Source organism: Neolamprologus brichardi, chromosome 5 (assembly GCF_056152115.1).
Source record: "Neolamprologus brichardi isolate AB-2024 chromosome 5, ASM5615211v1, whole genome shotgun sequence".
In the NCBI taxonomy this organism is placed as follows: Eukaryota; Metazoa; Chordata; class Actinopteri; order Cichliformes; family Cichlidae; genus Neolamprologus; species Neolamprologus brichardi.
The window spans coordinates 9155745-9175481 of record NC_142108.1 but is presented as its reverse complement, the minus strand read 5'-3'; the positions used below and the strand labels follow the sequence as shown (position 1 = coordinate 9175481).

Genomic DNA, 19737 nt, shown 5'->3' with positions numbered 1-19737 from the left:
GCTGGGAGGAAAGCTGTACTTCATAAGCATTACATAACCTGTTCTGTGGCTTCTCTTGGATCAAATACAAGCAAATATGAAGTGTGAGGTCGTTTCAGCTCAAGTTGTGCTCTACTTTATCTGATGGGTTGCCTGGTGTGCAAACAATTAAACAAAGATAGGACTCCTTGATTTTAAAGCTTCTGTGTTTACAGAGGTGTCAAGTGTCGCCTGGTAGAAGCTTAGGAATACCTAAAAATTACACACCCGTTGTTTTCAGGTTAAACATTAAACACGTGATGCTTAAGTTTGTTACCTGGAGCACAAAAACAGTTTAAATTGAGCTGAGTGTTGATATTAATGAATGCATGATTTGACCAGTCAGGCTTCAGTTTTGATGCCAAACAGAGGTTTTAGTGAGTGGAGTCTGCAGCTTACAGTCAGTAAGAGTGATAAAGATGCACTTATTGTACTTAGATCAAAGGGTTTACATTTCCTCCTTCTTACATGTTCTTTTACTATATCAATAATGAAGAAAACTCCATCCAGTATGTTAACACACATTAAACTCCACAGAGTTTTCATATACATTAATGTGAACGAGAAGTATCAGTTTCTGTCATGCTGTTGTGTCTGTGGTTATATTTTAAGAAGTAGTGTAATATTGTTAATGCTTGGAACTATTTATCACACTTTCTATAAACACTGCCAATAGTGTGGACAATGTGTTTTCTTTAAAAAGCTGCATATAAAAGTATCAACAGCTTTTGTCACAGAGAAGCAAATTGATCACATAAACTGCAAGCTTGTTCATTCTCCAGCTGCTGGTTAGTGTGATGCTCTCCGACATCGTGTATAACTTGCCTCGGCCTGTTGGAATATCATTTCAACAAAATGAAGTATTTCTCCACCTGGAGACCTAAGCTGTTAAAGCTCTAATTTTTATGTGAAACATTTTGTTGCACCATCATCACTGGTGTTCTCCGACACTTTAACCTACTTCTTCAGTGAACTGTAGTTGAGACTAATAGGCAGGCAGAGGTACAGTGCCTCACAGCAACATCCCGGACTGGATTTTATCCAGATGCTTCAAGATTTCTCCTTTAGCACAGACACGTGTAGGCGGGGTGAGCTGCAGGCTTCAAACTGCCTCTTGGTTTCTCATTTCTGTGTATGTGGATACAATGTGGATACCAAATCACACATGTCAATTATTTAGCTGTATTGTTTATTTATTTAGTCTTTATGCACACTTCCCAGGCTATCCCTGCAAAAAAATGTGCAGGAATGGTATACAGCAAGAGTAACCTCATACTTCACCATTAAGCCACTCACCAAAGTCATTTTAGCGATAACTGATCAAAGCCTGTTTTACATTGAAATAAGGGAAGCCAAATAAATTCAAACCACTGATGACTCTTTAACATTTCAACAGGTAATTTTGTAAAGCCCACCCAAGGAAGTATATGAGTTTGAACCCTATTCTATATAATCAGAATTGAAGGAATCCCCCTTGTCCTATTCATCCAGCATAACAGATTTATCTGTCAGCAAAGTAAGATTTGATATTCAGATTAATATCTTCTCACATCACTGATTTCTGTGTTGTCTCTTTTTGCTTTAGGTTATGCTGCTCCTGGAAATATGCTCTCTTTGACCACCACTAAACCTGCTTCAACCTGCTTTGCATAGTGGAATGAAAAAGGGGCACTGATCATGGATCAGACTGACAGAATAAAGGTAAACTAAGCAACATACCCTTTATACTGTTGGTAACAAAGGTTTTCAAAGCAGGTGTTCAAAGCAAAATCTAGCAGGGAGTGGTTTCGTAGGCTGATCTATAGTTCTGGTGACTGCTGATCTAATTAAAGCAATACAGATTCATAAAATCATGTATTTTCCCCTTTTTACAGCCAAAGAAGAAATAGGTTTCCATTGTAACAGCCACAGTGATAATGGCTTCAAAAAAGATAAAAAATACTCAAGATGTTTTTTTTTCTCAGTACATTAATTTGACTACTTAGATGTAAGGCACAGTCAGTCTGTCTTAGTGAAACTAGCCCCAGATGTTGAGGAACTCTGCACACGGAAATCAATGTCGATATGTGAAAGCAGGGTGTTATGAGACAGAAAGTCCACTGAGTAATTCTGTTCCAATTTGAATACCAGTAATGAGTCAAAAAACATGCAGGTAGCAAGCCCTGATGGCTTGTATCGCAAGATTATTTGAAATTCACCTTCAACTTCACTCCACGTGGCGGTCTGGTCCCGAGGACAGATTCTGTTGGCAGTGAGAAGAAAACATCTGCTGCTGTTTAACCCTCCCATTAAAACACAGCACACATGGAAAAGAAAGCAAAGTGAGAATGTGGGTGTATGTTTGTGCGTGTGTTTGTGCGTGTGTGTGTGTGTGTGTGTGAATGAGAGAGCAAGAAAGGCCAAGGCACAGACAACACAAAACAACCACCATCAGGTCGTTTGAGTTTGCTTTTTACTCCAAGTCATAATACAGCTTATAGTGGAAAATATTCAGTACATCCTGAAACATTTTCAAAAACATTTACTCTCACAAAGCTCAAATTTAGACACGTGCAATCTGGGCAGACAGCATCCTGTTGTGTCCATTTTCAGCCACCTGGTCTTTAAAAACCTTGAAACAGCAGCTCTTCTAGTTAATGATTGGCCACTGTGGGGAAAAGAGTGCACTTACTCTGTTGACTCTTATCGCTGCTGACCACAAAGCCAATGGAGCAGTATCTCTGAGGCTGACATTAATGGAGTAGACAGGACTTTCCTTTTAAAGAGACAGGTCAATTTCGTTTTGTCTGCTCTGGCAGAGATAGGAGGTGCAGGGGATCGTTCCCCCAAATGGATCTTTAATTCAGTGCAGATTGCGCAGTTTGCTCTGGTGTGATTGCGGGCTGCATTTATTGGCCTATAGAACAAACAGTTAAATGGAAATTGTGACATTAACTGCAGTATGTGCCCCTCCGTTATCTTTTCTTTCCATCATCTGTCCTGTCATAACAGCACAGTCAGATATAACAATAGATCTGCGTAGATTTATGGGTCTTTTTTTCATTTAAAAAAAAAAAAAAATCAACATTTGTGTTCTTCTCTCTGCTTATCATTATAAGACTCACATTGCCTTCCCAAGGACAGCAGCCTATGTACAGGCACTTGAGCAGACAGGTCAGAATCCCACCAGCTGTACTCTGGGGACAGCACGCAGGTCGGCCTGTGGTCAATCAGGTATCGGTTCAGGTAGCTCTCCTCTAGGCCCCTGGCTGTTATCCCATCAGCGTGGTCCTGAAGAATGAGCAAAGAACAAGCGCGAGCAAGTTTGTACATCTCAGATACCGCCCCGCCATAAAACTCAGAGGTGTAGTAAAAGTCTCCTTCATCCTCTTCCACGTAAGCTGATGAGCCTTCATCATCCTCATAAGGGAAAGCATTTCTTGGCATCCCATAGAGTTCTGGGTGCAGTGTAGCCACCAGGTCTCCAAGGATTTCCGCTCTAACAGGAGCAACAAACTCCTGGTCAACATCAGCACAGAAGATGTAGTCAGTCTCATTGTCAATTGATCCTCGGATGGCATCACCAAGAAGGGTCATTCGACGATGAGCCAGCCTTTCCCACCCGGGCAGCTCGACAATAGAAACCACCTTCATCTCTCGTTCAGGCCCCAGCTTGACGGGGGGATCCAGAGAGCGGGGATTATCTGTGAGGATGTAGTATGTGACTACTTGACCAGGAAGAAAGTAGGTTTCAGCCGAGTACAGGAAACGCCTGATGAACTGGGCATAAGTCCCCACCACAAAGGCCAGCAGACCTATGCGCATTTCCCGTTGTGCAAATTTAGCCCTGCGCGACGCCGAGTGGCGGCTGTCACCCCACACCAAGGGAGCACCCCACGGTGTCTCTGCAGGAGTCTGCGATTCTGCTCCCTTGAGCACCTTCATGTCTGTCACTTTTCTCCCCCTGTCCATATCCAAGGGATGAAATATAGGGTGAGCTGGGTGTACTCTGACAGCAGCTCTGCTGCCATGAAGGTAGTCTGAGGAGGAAACACCAGACGCTTATTTGTGCAGTGCAAACTGATCTTATATACTTCTACTTTGTAACTTGTACTATGCATTAAATATTTAGAGGAGATGAGTAATAATAATCTGTCCCAAGTGAAGCCAAAAGCAAAAAATTAAATATTTTTCTGTGGAAATTAATTAAAAGTGTGTGTTTTACTAAGCTTTTTACTAAGGTTTTTTACTGTATACTCTTCTAGGTGTATGCAGTGACACAAAGGGGTAGAGCAGAACACATTATTCTGCACACTTACATATGATAAGAGACAGGAGAAAACAGCACAGGACTAGTTGTATTCTGCTCACTCTGATTGGTCCTGCTTGAAAGGCAAACACACAGAGGCAAAGAAAGACTGACATTACATGAGATAAAACTAACATTTTTCTGTATCGCATGATAGGTTTAAAAAACACTGCAAATTTTTTATGTCTGTTCTTCTTTCCGCTTGATTCAATGTGAGTCTCTTCATCTTAAAAGTAATCCAGTTTTAGCGTACATAAATACAGCACAAATCAATGAGATATCAGGCGTAAACAACCAGATTTGACATCAGTCGAAGAGGTGGAGCAGTGGTCATAGAGATTGCACTAACCTGATGACGCCTTGCAGAAAGGGAACAGTGCCATACTGTGACCTGCTGGTGGTAAAACACGCAGAGCTTTTCCCAAAGGCACTATTTTTTTGCTCCTCTGTTTGTGTTTCTCTGTTGCTCACTCTGTCTCTTCCTGGAAATCTACTGTTTAACTCACTGTTTTTCCACCAGGATTTTTTTCGGGGTCAGTTTTCCCACATCTTTCCTATGGTTTGTATTTTTCTCTCGCTGCGTTTACAATATTTTCCTCTCCCTTTTCTTCACATACCTTTCTTCATCTCCCCCCTCTCACATTCTTCTTCAGGCTTTTTGCAGTATTCACTTCTGGAGAAAAACCAAAGTAGCCAGATGTGAGGGGAAAAGAGGGAAATGGGAGGAGATGAGGGGAGGAGAGTAAGACATAACAGGGCAAGAAAACCATTAAAAGGTAGTGTTACACCCACACTTCTTTCCTTCTTCCCCTCTGTTTAGACAGTGCAGGATACTCAAAATAGAACGACAACTTCCTCAAATTCATTTTTAAATCGCAAGATTTGCACAGATAAGTCATACAGCAGGCATTAGGCATTTTTCCTTATTCCTTTCTCCTTCTGGTCCACAAGGTGGCAGTGTTCAATATCAAATCCAGTGACAGAAGCTGCTCTAACTGCTTGTTGCATTGTTGCAACAAGTATCATACAATAAGACAAAACATTGTCACTCTCACATGAAAAAAAAGCAATTAAAGAGGGTTATTATAAAGTAACTGAACCAAATATTTGAATGTTTATGGGTTTAATGCATGTTTATGAGGTTTAAAACACATCTGGACAGTGTACATATGCAGCTCAGTGGCCCCATTTCAGTGCAAATTAACAAAATAGAACTTATTAGGACAATTAGTACTTCTATTTAATTTAAAAGAAATTGTAGATTTTAGACAGACAGTGCATGAAAATCTCATTTCCTTCAGATTTTCTATTCTCAGCAAGTTGTAATTTCAGTGTGAGGTGTCAATGCAGGGCTTTGGTACCTACACTGAGAAATGGTCACTATGTAAGTTCAGGATCACAGAAGACTAAGCAACACTACACTAATTTATTTTAGTTATTTATTTTCTGGGTATCATAAATGCTTCTACCAGTTTTTAATGTAAAAGCTGCTTAAGCAAGTTCTAGTGCGAAAAGACAAGCCAGGGGATTCCAGAGTCTCTAGTCTCAGGAAACCACAATTATATGACAATAAATTGATAAATCAACCATTGGAAGGTTTTAGAAGGTTTGTGGATTAAACAGCAGATTTAGTCATGTTCTATAAATAGCAATACTGTTCTTTATAGAACATGGCTAAGTGAGTGTTAGCATTGTATGGCTTAAATTGACTTCCATTAAGAAAAATATGAATGTTCATTTTGAGCCTCAAAAAGAGAAGCTTTTCAGAAAAATCCAAAGTATTGGATTATGATACTTGGATAATGCACCATGTCACAAACCTTTAAAAAATTCAAACTAGTTTTTGGAGCATGACTTTATTGTACCCAGGTTGTCTCAAAAGTCCATTGGTCACCAATAGAAGACCTTTGGGATGCGGTGGAATGGAAGAGCCACATGATGGATGTGCAGCCAACAAGTCTGCAGCAACTGTGTGATGCTCTCGTGTCAATATGGACTAAAAATCTGTGAGGAATCTTTGCAGCACCTTGTTGAATTACGGCAGTGCAGAAAGAAAAAGGGAGATCCAACTCAGTATTAGCAAGGTGGCCCTAACCTATTGCCAGAGACTCAAACACACACAAGAAGTCACTTTGCAGTTTATTAAGATAAATAATAATAATAATAATTTTTTGTACACCCATACAGATATCACAACATAACATTGGTTTGTGTAAACAACTCTGGCCTGAAGTCTCAGCCAGAAACTAAAACATAAAGGAAACAGCATGGACTACACTAAAGAATGGCTAAATTACAGGGTGCATGTAAAGCGTTTTTCCAAACATTGTTGTTTTCCTGTCACTGTGTTGGCAGAGCAGTGGGGGCGGGCAGCTCCAAGCTGGAGGGTAGGGACTCTGCATAAGGACTTCATAGCTATTTATGTCATAAACACTTACACTAGCATCTCTAAACCAACCTACATCACATAGAGATGAGTATGCACATGTGTTACAGCATATTTTAAGGCGTTCAACATGAATGTGCTTAAGAGTTGTACTGCAGAGCCCCTACTCTACACAGCTTTTGGTCAATCAATAGATTGATTAAAATCAAACAACACCAGAGAAGTGGTTTATTTGCAAATAATAATGCAAAAAAAAAAAATTGTGTCCAGGATTCACAGAACTGTTTATAGATGGCATATTACAAATTCTGATTAAAGAGCTTTTTGCACAGGAGCTTCTTTGTAAGAGCAGGATTTTTGGCAGTGCTCATTTGCAGTGATTATAACTACACTGACTTTACTGAACTGTGTCACGAGAAAATAAATAGTTTGAGACTTTGAGACTCTATATATTGTTTCATAACCTATAAGGTATCCATAGAAAAATATTTAATTTAATGCAGCATTATACTCATACAAAATTAAACAAATTGCACAAGAAGATTAATCTGTAATTCGCTCCAACTGAAAAGATTTCCAGTGCTCTTTCAGTCATTTGTTGCTATCATAATCTTTTCTAGTTTTAATGTTTCGTCTGTATTGTCGTGTCATCTGTATCATTTTACACTAAATAATCTGTCACACTAAATATATTTCTCTAAATACTTTGAAAAGTCCTCTGTTGAGGTTCGCTGACACCCTGAGAATAAATCTTTAGTCAACACTTTTAAACCTTTTCAAACGACTAATCGAATTCAAATTTAATTTCACTCTTAAATTCATGTTGATTTGAATTAGGATCAATTTGTCCCCTACAGCAAATAAATTTGTAGTGAGAAACATATTGACGTAAACTTTGGACAATGCCAAAAAAAGTCAGTAGAAATGGGATTTTTGAATCAGATTGTCGAGATTTTTGATGTAATTACAAATCCATATTACAATCCATGTCTCTGAATAATATATAGATAATATATAGCTACTATTACAAAACTTAGATTCTAAAGGTGGCATGCTTCAGCAGGCAGTAAAGAGATGAGAGAAAAGGCCACCGTCAACCCCATCACCACCACCAACTCCACTTTTCATCTGGTGTAAATGATTTTTTTTACTTTCACTACATGGAGATAAAGCAGATGCTTTGAATCACATTTGGACATTATGCACTGAATGAAGGAATTTAAATATTTGTTTACAAAAGGTGATTGGCAAGTGAAGGTTAATAGGTCAGATATGCAGCATTTTGGGGGGAACAACAGAACAGGAAGAGTTCTCTCTTTTTCTGTATCTTTTTTCCTCCTCCTCTCCCAGTGCCTGGTCTCAGCCTTCTTCGTTTCACCTTGTTCCACAGCTTCCAAACCAACAGCCTCTTCCACTTAGATCTCCTCACTGCTCTGTTAGACTTTCACTTGCGGGCATCGTCGAGCATCTCAAACAGGGCCTGGAGCAGACGGTCATCTCTGTGCCTGTACGGCTTGGTGCTGTAGAAGCCGTCACTGTAGTCACTGTAGACACTGTCCTCGGGGCTCCGGTACTTGTTGATCATGTCTAGAGCCTGGTACAGCTTCTGAGGCGGGAGTCTCGTAGCAGGGGGAGAGAAGCTCTGGCCCAGCTGCTGCTGCTTCCTCCAGGCCTTGGCAATGGGCTCAGACTGCTGCAGTGCTGGGGTCTGCCGGTTGAAGGCCGTCTGCAGGAGACGCAGCAGAGCAAGGGAGGGGGAGAAGGGTGAATTTGGTTGTTTTTTGATCTCCTTCTCTGAGTTATTAGGAGAGGCTTGGGCATTCTCAGTCTTCTGAGGTTGGGCCTGTGTTGGCTCCTGTAACAGCAGACACAAAGAGAGAAAGGAGGCTAGCCGTTAGTTTGGCACACTCACAGTGATACCAGAATAATCCAATGAGGAGGTCTAAAGTTTGGTTTTGATTCTTGTGGGTTGTAAAATATGTTTAAAAATCGTTTATATGGACAAAATCCCTGTATCACTGCTTTACATAGTTAACAGGATCATTACTACATCATCAAACATCTGAAAAGCTTCTGTGTTTGTTACACTAAGATTTGTCGACCAAATAGACAACATAAGCATGGTTATCGTGTTGGCTTTGAACCGATTCTGTGGTGCAGGATTTATATGCATCAAGCTGCCAATCACTGTTAGAATTAAAAACTGGTACATAGTTTAAACTTCGCGCTTCGACTCAAGTTGATCTTAAATGGATGCTTTGATCTGTTGGACTTGCACTCACCTCCATCATGTCATCCATATGCTCTACACCACGGCGGTCGTTCTGCACGGCATTGTAAGGAATGTACACTCGAGGTTTCTTCATGTGCTCCGGTTTTTCTGATGTTCCATGAAGGATCAGCTTCCAGTTCAAAATCCGACCCTTGTTCTCCATACGGCCGGACTGGGTAAGGTTTGAAAAATATATATAATATATAAAAAAAGACTTAATTTTGCTTATAGTAGACAGTGGAATTTGTATTGGGATTACATGTAGAAAATAGATTTTCATCACAACATATATAGGTGTATATATATATACATTCTTAACTCACAGTATCTGTGATTTTTAGGGTCCATGTACCAGCAGGGTCCTCCCCCCATGTGTGGACGGACATGAAGTCCCAGTTTCTGAAGCCGTTAGAGGATGTGTCCCTCTCTCTCTCTGCCAGCAGCACTGTACTGGTCCCTGAGGGAAAAGCCAAAAGGGATTATTTGAGAGCTTTGTCATTTCGCTCGCGTGTGTTATTTGTGTTTGTGTGCATGTCTCTAACCAGCTGGAGAGGTGAGTGTGATGTGTAGGTCCCCCCTCCTGGTATATTCAATGCTCGCCTCCACCTGCACATGCTCCAGTGAGCGGACCGCGTTCTCTTGGCCTGCACAGGCTTTAGTTGGAATCTCTATAGTGATCTCCCCCGTTGCTTTTAGCTCCCTGCGGGATGCATTAAAATAGCAGTGAAACAGCAGGCAGCAAACAGCTCCTCATGACGACAAAAACTGATCATACGTGACATTTTCTCATTTTTGCAGGTAACTCAGCTAAAACAAGCAAAACGACGACAACAACAACAAAATTCTGCACTACATTAGTTGCACAGCTTGCATATCAGTTTATAGTTAGTTCAGACACATATATATATGCACATATAAAATGCGTATGAGGCATTTGAAACCTCTGCTCGTTTATTTGCATAAAAAAAATCAAAACGCTAATCCCCATCTCTCCTAGACATGAATGAAAGGATTTCCGTGTTCAAGCTGGCATAAAGCTGGAGGGGGGGTTGTAGCCCACTAAGCATTGACGGAAATGTAAAGCCAAATCCCTGGGATTAAACATGGATGTTGGGCGGTAATGGGGAAACTGGGTGCTATTGAGTCCTATAATCCAAAGCAAATTGCAGAACAGACACTTTCAGGAAGACACAGCTCAGCTGACCTCGGCTGCCTGTCGGTCTTTCCAATATGCTCTCAAAAGTTTCAATGATGGATCAATTTTCTTCGATTTCTTGTTAATATAAACATGACATCTGGTGAGATAGAGGGAAAGGAAGGTGTTTTTTTTTTACTTTCTCCATGGCTGGTAGCTTATGTATTTGAATACTTAATCCCAATGCTCAACAAACAGGTAAACGTAAAGGTAAAGGCTGGCATACAATTTAAATGACTGTGGCTTTCGTGCGTTTTCATTGCAAAGAAATCTCCTGCGCTCAGGCTTAAGACTTAATATTCTCATGACTCGAATCAACAAGTAACAGATGTGTCTTTAATAACACAGATGGGTTTGTCTGTTTGCTCTGCTGGAATCACCATGTCAGGACAAAAGGGAACAAGCTTTCTCTCTGCATATCTAAAATTAGATACTGAAAATGATTGTTGGATTGTGTGGTGGACTTAAATATGATCATGTCCGGGATATATTAGTTACAATGTGCACGTGTCATACAGCTAGTATCATCATGCATCATTTGATCAAAAAATCTTGTCCTTTTGTTGCCATTAATAATTAAAAAAAATAAAAAATACAACATGAAATAAAACTAACACCATACAGACAAATGGAGCAGCAGCTGTAAAATTTTACACACCTTGGCTGAAAAGAATCATCTCTGACTATACATTGCTTCTTCTCTGGCACATGCTTCCAAGTGGCCGGGTCAGCTAGATCCACCAAGGCTTTGGCGTTGAGAAGGCCAAACCCAAAGCGGCTGTTGACCATCAGCCCTGCTCCGTTCCTCTTCCAGCCGGGGTTATTGGCCAAAGGATCAAACTCTGATGTCCAGACCACGATGTGCTGCAGGTCTCTCCAGGTAAGGTCAGGACTGAGTAGTGAGATCAGTCAGCATTTAATAATACTTAAACTGTCAATGGCATGAATATATTTTAAATGAGTTCAAATTTTAGATCATACTTTTGTTCCAGTGCCAGGGCAAATATTCCAGCAGCCAGCGGGGCAGAAGCTGAAGTTCCAGTGTGAGTCTGAGTGCACTCATTATGGAGATCGGCACTGGTCTGAAAACCAAGCAGGCAGCAAATGACGTTAAAACGAAAATCATGCCACAATCTAACCTTACATGTGACACAAACAGACGTAGTTACATACGATCCTCTGGTCAGTGTAGTCTCCACTGCTGTACGCCGTAGCCAGAGTGGACGAGCACTTCTCAGCGTACCACGGGGACAGGCCCTGCTGGGAGGCACTGCTGATTGAGATGGTGTAGATGCTGTCTGTGTAGCCGTCACAGTCACAGTTATCACCTTGGCGGCCGCCGTTCCCCGATGCCCAAACAAAGATAGAGCCTTTTCCACCACGGCCCTACAGAAGGCATGAAAGACAAAAGCAAGCACAGCTTGGCTTTGTGCTATCAGATATTGCCCTGTAGCTTATACTCCTAATAAGACACTGTACAAACACTGCAATGCTGTCATATAGGATTACACACTAATATATAAATGTTGGCATTTAATGAATTATTTAGAGGTGTGGGATTTAATAAATTTCATGTGAAAAGTTTTTGTCTTATTTTGACAAAAGCAGTCTGAGAGTAAATCAGTGCTGTCCACTGCCAATCTTTGCTAATAAACTGGAAGTCATGACACTTTGTCATTAGCAGTTTTATTCTCAGGAACTAATTATGTTGTCCGTATTGATTTTTTCAAATCACACTTCCTTTCTGCTGCACATAGCAGCTCCTATTAGGAATGCCAAATGTGTTTCAAAGCTCCCAGTTGGATCATATACCCTCTGAATGCCATATTCAAAAGCTTTCTGCGCCAGACGACCAGGGCCCTCCACTGTCTTGCCGTCATCATTTGGTCCCCAGCTGGCACTGTAAATGTCCACGTGTTCCGGATTGAACCCAATAGAGCTCGCCTCGATGGCATCGGTCACAATCCCATCCAGCATACGAATCCCTGAGCAGAGTGAGACGGGAAGGTTAGAGCGGTGTCCAGACTCTTGGGCTTACTGTCAGTTACTGACTCTTCATTATGGTTTAATTAAAACAAAGAAAGAAAAGTCAAAGACTTTAATTAATTTGCTATGAATAAAACTCTTCTCTTTAGATTTTAAAGATGATGTTGCTGCTGCCCATTCATATTTTTTTGAGCCATAATATGCAGATCATTGTTTCAGTGGATTGGAGCTGAGTCATTTTGTAGATTGACATTATGCAACCATCTGGTATCAAAATCAGGCCTCCATCAGGAAGTCTTTCCTCCACACATGCTTAAAATAAAACTAAAACAACAAAAATCCCAGGATAGCAGCCAGAGTACTGAAAAAAACAGCCATTTCTGCTCTTTTGCATCCTGACTAAGAACATTAACAAGAACATTAAAAGAAGACGGGATTGCTTCACAGTGGTACACGTGTTCCAACTTTGTTGAGATTCTTAACGTGGTATATTTTTAACATTTGGGTTAGTATCTGTTTTACACACAAAGACAAAGATGCTGTAAGAGGTGGCTTATAATAAATATATGAATAGTTAAACCCGGGTCAATAGGTTTTGTCATTGGACAAAAATCCTCAATCATCTCTCAGCAGAGTGTCAACATCAGGAAATCTAAAGAAAAAAAAAGCCCAAATGGGATTTTAAACGGGAAGAGTGATGTTTTAATCCTGAATAGAGAACAAATATCACCATTTACTCTTGGCACTCATGAGCCTTGTTCCCTTTCTTAGAGGAGAGATCTACAACAGTCTAGCTATAAATTCTATAAATCTATAAATTTCCCCTCCCTCCTTCCCCTACATATCTGTCTACTGTGGGTCTAAAAAAAAGGGAAACTAAACCTCTTACCTCCAACCTTAGAGTTGTAGGCCACTCCAACCCCACATTTATTATTGTCTGCCTGCATTGCAATCTCCCCAGCACACCTAGTGCCATGCCTGAGAAGAAAAAACACAATTAATTAACAACACTCATTACCCACTACCTTGTTTAGTTACATAACTTATCTCATTGAATTTCATATTTAGAGCAGAGGCTAAAACAGAGGTGTTTTTGTTTGACTGGCTCCAATTCATCCAGGAGGCTTTGAACTGGAGTGGAGTATTCTGATAACAAAGGAGCTCGGGGTTGCTGGCAGAGGATAAAGTGTGTGGATGTGCATGCGTGTGCGGCAGCTGGCAGAGGGAGGATTGTTAACCTAAACAGGAGTAAAGTGAGTCCAACGTGAGCGCTGTTTTCCAATTTTCTTGCCGTTATCTGAAGCTACTGCAGAAACACTCTGTTTATGGGAAGGATTTACACTGCTAAACTACGTATGACGACCCCTGCCCCTTGTTTTCAGTCTTTTCTCATGTGTTTCAGGTCTTTGCTACACCTGGACCTTGTGTTTCCAGACTATAAATCTGGCACTCTCTCATCTCCCGCTTGTGCGCTGCGCTTGTTTTTCTTTCATTTTTGGTTATTTACTAAATTTACAACACTTGCAATATCTTTTCACACATGCACACCCTACCCCACTGATCCTGTTGATTTACACACCTCATTAGCTTGTATTTCAGTTGTTGTAACTGATAGTGTTTGAATTGGCAAACGGTGTGTCCATCTTTTTGTCCCGGCTCTACAAGCCAGGTTGTGACAGGAGGAAGATTTAGTCCTATTTTGTTAAAAAAACAAACAAAGGAAAGACAGATGAAGCAGTGATAATACCAGTGCCTTTAACTTACTTGTTTTCATTAGTGGAGTCATATCTGGGGAAAGGGTCGGGATCATTGTCATTGAAATCATAGCTGGCTGCTGGATCCTGAAAAAAGTGACAAGGGAAGACAACAGTCAGGGGGCGTTTCTGAAAAGATGGGATGAGGTCGGTTCACGCCAGTGACGACACACGCTTCAAACACAGATTCGCCATGGCCTACCTCCTGTCATGGTAACACATATGATTGCGTTCAGAGAAAATGGGTGTTGTGTGCAAACAGTGAAACCACACATACTGAATTATTGCTCTTGGCAGGAGGTTGCGGCATGAATTTACAAACTGCCCTTTTTATTTATAGCAAGATATATCTGCTCTCCATTTTTCTCATTCCTGTCATTCTCCTGCATTGCAAACGCAGTCAATCATAGAAATGATCCTCTAGCTGAAAGGGAAGTCAAACAGAGCTGTTTTAGCTTCTTTTCAGTTTCTGGTTCTCAGCAACAGCTTTAACATCAAATTAATGGCTGTGACTGTCATCTTTAAATGGACTGCCATTAAGTAAATGCAAATGCATGCCACTCATATGCCCTGATTGCTGAGGATGAGTGTCTCACTTGATTGGCCCTAGTTGATCAACCAGTGTTAACTTGATTACAGTGGGAGTCTTTTCCATCAGGCCTGTGGATGACCCCTGTCACACATCATTTCTCTTCTTCTCTTGCTCAATCCCTGTCTCTTCCGCCTTCATTCTCTTGCTTTCTGCTCGCTTCTGACAGCAACGGCACTGTTTGAAACCAAACCACAGATGGAGCCTTTAGAGTTTTTCTCAATAAGAGAAACTATGCCAAACTGAAACGTCTCTTTGAGCTTCTTTTCAGTCGCCCTCGGTCTCATCGGCTCGTAATTACGAGACAGTCAAAACATTCACGGAGGAACAACAAATGTTTTCAAATTTTGCATCCTTGTTCGCTAGGAGTGCAGTCATTCGCAGTGAAATCATCATTACAGTTAAACGCCCATTTCGGATCTAGAAATGAAAGCTCATAAAGCTCCTCTGAGGTAGGCATTATCATATAGATGATTTAATACTGCCTTTATGAGTCGTCTTGCAAGGTGTCACCAGCAGCATTGCTATGGCAACGACAGACCCAGACTACGGAGGCTGTCTCCATGGAAACGGTGTCTTACGTAGTTGGAGTAGATGTCTGTGTGGTTCCACTCCAGCCCGTCATCGAGAACGGTGATGACCACTCCTTTCCCCGTGATGCCTTTCTGCCACACGGGGATCACGTGCAGGTCGAGTTTCGGCAGCGAGGAGGACGTCCGCGTGTCTTGCTGGAAGAGAGGCACGACATCACAAAATGACACACGAGTAATTTCAAGTTAGATTACGTGTGAAATATCTACGACCACTTCACTTAGTCAGGCTGTTAAAGCATTATCATGCAACGGTCAGCCAAAGTTCTCCAGTCTCCTGGTTCTTCCACTGACCTTTACCGAAATTCATTACCGGATTGGAGGCATTTCCTTTGTCACTTCACTTTCACTGCTGGGCCACTTGAAAACAGATTGCTACGGGAAGGTCATTTAATTCAGGCTTTTGTGTTTTCGAAAACATCAACTCGGCTGATTAGCCTAACCCTCAAAGTGCCTAACAATATCTGGAGATGAAGTGTGTGTCAGCCCACAGTTTTTCTGGTTTTCCTGCCTCGACACACATTCAGTCCCCCTGTCGGCATATTTAGAAATCCATCTCTGCGCCTGTATAACATTACACAGTGTGGAGTGCAAAAAGCCTGTTTTAAATGGAAAATCAGCAGGGGGTGGATGGAGAGGGAGCAGGGCTGAAGCCTGTTTGCTTTGGGAAGAGCATGATTCAGAGCTGGAGACAGTTAAACCTAAAAAAAGAACTCTGCTCTTTTGCTCTTTGTGCATTATGCACAGACACTGCAGAACGCTTCCCCAAGATGTGACTCATCCCTGTGATATATTCCCTTCCCCCCTCCCTCCCCGACTTCCACCTCAGTTCCCTGTTTTCACCCCATCCTCTCAGTTGCAGCTGACAATGAATAGAACCCAAATCTCAGAGAAAATACACAACAACTGTCATGCTTTTACACAACGTTTGTTCACCGGCAGTTTGTCAGAACGGCTTGTACACCCAAGACAGCACATAGTTACACATCGCCTGTCTCAGTGTGACCAAATGACTCACTTGTTGATGCTGACAGCAGCTGAGGGGGTCTTTCAGTAACCTGCAATGCATTGATTTTAATGGTAAACACAGCGGCAGCTTTCTCAAGTCTCTCCACGCTCACTGCACATATAACAAACGAGTGGCGACTTAAAACCAGAGAACAAAGATCCCTCGATGCACAATTAAAGTGGACTGACACATGTACAGCCATGGATACACACTCACTCACACACACGCGCGCGAACAGGGGGGATTTCAGGCTACAAGTATGAGTCACTCTCTGATTAAATTCAGGCAGTCACCCACTCACGATAGATAACGACACTCATCCCAGCTCTCCTCCCCTGCCATTATGCTGGCCTCTGCCCCCGTCACACAGCTCCACCTCAAATCCAGCATCTGTGATCGTCGAGTCTTGTAACCTGTCGCACCTCTTTGCACACCGCAACCTTCTATTACCATTCAGCACTCTTTTTTTTCTTTGCTTATTATGTACTTATGTGTGTCTGCGTGTGCAAAAAAATATTATACTATAGTGGCTGAGACCATCGCTTTGTCTACCTCTGCTTTTGTCCGAGTGGAGGAAGTGAATAAATGATGCTTGAGGAGGAATATCTTGTGGGCCGTGCAGCAGCACAGACACAGGCTGATGTGGAAATACACTAAGCGGCACTTTAAGGCCAATTCCATTAGTGTCATCATCCCTCATCGGCAAAAATGATTCATCTCAATTTGTTTTCTTATTCTGCACAAGCGTGTGACTCATGTTCAGTTAGTGCAGGTGCAAAAAAGTCGGGGCTAAGCGTAATGCACATCCCTTGCTCTCTATTTCTTTCACTTTAAACGCACACACCAGCACATATGCAGCACACAGTTATGTAGCCATTTTGACGTAGGTAAGGCAGGTGTTGCAGATCGCTTTAATGAAGCGTAGTGTCAGTTAATTATTATGATCAGCGACATTTGTGTTCACCTACTTTGCTGATAAAAGGACCGCTCTGAAAAAAAAGGGTTATTATTTTTCCTTTTGGGTAAGAGAAAAAGCAGTTACTCAATTGATCAGCTAAAATTAATAAAATTAATCAGAATTTGAATGATTTTGATAAAAAAGCCAGACATCTCTTTTTAAAAAAATAAAGCTGTGTTTTGTCCAATCAAAATTTGTCCAATTGTGTGTTTTCATGCAATTTGTGTGTCTTTTGTTTTACTCTTCATGCCCTGAAAAGCTTACAAAAACCCAAGCAGCTGCAATAGTAGGCACTTTGCATTCAACCATTCTAAAAGTCCTGAACTTATGGATCAAACTCTATGAAGATGTTGGGGTCAGTTTGTGCTCAGGGTTTAAATGAATATGGTACTAATGGATCTGGAAAGGGATATGATTCTGTGACATGCGACTGTTGTATGCTACTACTTGGCCTCACAGGGCTAAAACATCCAATTGAGGGTAAATTGAGACCTAATGTTCTACTCTACACCATCCCGCTGGATTATAGTCGCTCCATCCCTCTCATCTCCACGAGGGACTGGATAACCAATTAAGCAAATGGCTCTTTTGGCAAGAACTGCTTGATAGCATGCTATTGTTTCACTGTTGTCATGTTTTTCCTCTACTCTTTGGGCAGAGGTTATGGGAACAAATGGAAGCGTTTGCTGTTCGTTTTGTAGACCAGAGAGTGCAAATTTTGCACATATATTTATGCATTAATTCCCCTGTCAAAGCACAAGGGCTCTGTGTGGACAGAGCAGAAACTGTAGGGAGCTGTCCAGCACTCACAGGGCTTTGGGGTATATGTCTCATGGGTAGACAGACTGGGTGCATGCAAACAGAAGGCCAAACCAAGCCCAAAGTACACAACACAATGTGAGTTGAAGTGTGGTTGCCGACTTAGATCTGGCATTTAATGAGTTCTAGTGAGTACAAAATGTTTTAATGTTTTATGCTTTGAGGCTTAATTCAGTGTAACTCACCAGGTACCACTGCTGGTTCCACATGGGATCATCAAAAAGCTTGTCCACCGGGCAGTCCCTGCACTCCCTGAGGGATGCTCGTTTGCTGCGCCGTTTCTCATACTGCTGTTCAGCCCACAACACCTACACATACACAGATAGATGAAGGCATTGGATTTTGTTTTTTTCAGTCTTTAAAGGTTAGACTAGGAGAGAGACAATCCACTCACCCTATCATCCTCGGACAGCTGCCTGGTGATGTGGCTGGCGCTGCGTTTCATTCTGCGAGGATGGCTGCGGTGCTTGAACAAAAAATGGTCTTCCAGGGCCCCGATCTGCCGAGGAGAAGACAAGATGTGCGATAGGAGTGATATTTTATTCATTTATTTCATTTTACAGCATGTGACCAACTGCATCATTAGAAATCAGCCTATTTACACTTTTTGTTTCTAATATTTACAGCTGGAAGCAAATAAAATGCAGTGCCTACAGAAAAGCAGCCTACAGCTATGAAAGCTCACATTTGGATACATTACATGGATCTTTAAGGTTGTTAAAGCTTTTATTGATTACTGTTCATAGTCTGTTGCACAGCTGAACCAATCACATGTCATTTCCACTGAGGATGAATGCAATTATTTCAAACTTCTTTGGAAACGTGTAGACTAACATACTGAATTCACGTAGGAGAAACTGCACAGATGAACACTGCTTATAACATTTACACCCGGAAGATCAGTTAATGATTGACTGCTGCTGTTCAAAGTCAGGGGATCACTAAGAATTAATGAATTGAGTTTCTAATTGAGACTCAGTGTAATATGTTTACATAGGTCTGCATTAGTCAGTCTCCAGTAACAGGAAAAGCAGTGATGCACACAGCAGGGATATTAAAACCCTGACTCGCAGGTATGGGTTACCAGAAGGATGTAAACAGTGAGTCATAGCTTGATTAAATAATGGGTGCTGAAAATGCAGTGTGTGCTTTAGGGCTATCGTTAAACCAATAAGCTTCAACTGTAATGGCTTTACCAAGAAAAACCAGAGTAACTGACAGAGCTATATCCTGCTGGTCTGTTGTTTGAGCACAGCCCATAGCCTGTACTGTAGGCACCACGTTTAATTACCGTTTCACTCACTGCTTTCAGATTTCTAACTGTTAAATGACCTGTTTGTTGCATGAAAACGAGCCTGCAACAATTTTGTACAGGTTCCAGTTTGCCTTCATTTCTTGTCAAATGCGGAAACTGTCAATACACAGTTCATTTCAGACTCGTTCACGGATATTGCCGCTGGGCGTTGGTGCCTACCTGTCGGACCAGTTCGTAGTCCAGCTCTCTGGCGATCGCCTCCGCAGCGGACAGCCCGCCCGGGATCTCCACTGCCCACTCGTTCAGGTACTGTCTGTCCCCGTAAGAAGACTGTCGGGGAAGCGCGGAGCAGAGAACGGCAAAAACACAGCACATCACCACCGGACGACATCTCACTTCCATGTCAGAGGAAATTCAACCAGAGAGGAAAAATATTTACAAAGATGCTTTGATTCCCTCCAAGACAAGATAAGCAGCCAGAATTCTCAGATATGAACGCCGTGCAGTGATAATAAATAAATCTTCTTCTTCTTTTTTAGTTTATTCTTGAAGAAACCGCTGGCTGAGATGGAGGGAGAGTGAAACTGTGCGGTATTGGTCCGCCAAGGAGAGGAAATA

At 41.7% G+C, this 19737-nt stretch overlaps 2 protein-coding genes across 4 annotated transcripts; both read right to left on the bottom strand.

Moving 5' to 3' along the window:
- Window positions 1-2455: 2455 nt before the first annotated feature.
- On the bottom strand, window positions 2456-4977 carry LOC102787521 (globoside alpha-1,3-N-acetylgalactosaminyltransferase 1-like). 3 transcript variants are annotated; one of them, XM_035905187.2, is made up of 3 exons: window positions 4656-4977; window positions 4317-4382; window positions 2456-4037 (listed from the first exon to the last, which is right to left on the bottom strand). In XM_035905187.2, exons 1-3 carry the CDS (start codon window positions 4687-4689, stop codon window positions 3079-3081), a joined length of 1059 nt encoding a protein of 352 aa, XP_035761080.1. In that variant the 5' UTR covers window positions 4690-4977; the 3' UTR covers window positions 2456-3078. The 3 variants fall into 3 exon arrangements, with proteins under 3 accessions (XP_035761080.1, XP_006784633.1, XP_087697409.1); XM_006784570.3 differs by having other exon boundaries at window positions 4317-4379; XM_087841283.1 differs by lacking the exon at window positions 4656-4977 and having other exon boundaries at window positions 4317-4458.
- Window positions 4978-6433: 1456 nt separating this feature from the next.
- pcsk1 (proprotein convertase subtilisin/kexin type 1) lies at window positions 6434-19737 on the bottom strand. Its single transcript, XM_006784571.2, has 14 exons — window positions 19339-19737; window positions 18259-18363; window positions 18050-18172; window positions 15070-15216; window positions 13910-13986; window positions 13035-13123; window positions 11972-12144; window positions 11333-11545; window positions 11141-11241; window positions 10818-11051; window positions 9507-9664; window positions 9288-9421; window positions 8975-9136; window positions 6434-8547 (listed from the first exon to the last, which is right to left on the bottom strand). Exons 1-14 carry the CDS (start codon window positions 19519-19521, stop codon window positions 8137-8139), a joined length of 2310 nt encoding a protein of 769 aa, XP_006784634.1. The 5' UTR covers window positions 19522-19737; the 3' UTR covers window positions 6434-8136.

Excerpts from the sequence above, each read along its gene's own strand:
- LOC102787521 (XM_087841283.1), bottom strand. The coding sequence starts at position 4,458 with ATGCGATACAGAAAAATGTTAGTTTTATCTCATGTAATGTCAGTCTTT. Across the intron at positions 4,038-4,316 it reads TCTCCTGTCTCTTATCATAT|ACTACCTTCATGGCAGCAGA; the intron begins GTAAGTGTGCAG and ends TTTCCTCCTCAG.
- pcsk1 (XM_006784571.2), bottom strand. The coding sequence starts at position 19,521 with ATGGAAGTGAGATGTCGTCCGGTGGTGATGTGCTGTGTTTTTGCCGTT. Across the intron at positions 11,546-11,971 it reads TTGAATATGGCATTCAGAGG|GGCCGTGGTGGAAAAGGCTC; the intron begins GTATATGATCCA and ends TGCCTTCTGTAG. Across the intron at positions 11,052-11,140 it reads GCCCTGGCACTGGAACAAAA|TCCTGACCTTACCTGGAGAG; the intron begins GTATGATCTAAA and ends CTCACTACTCAG.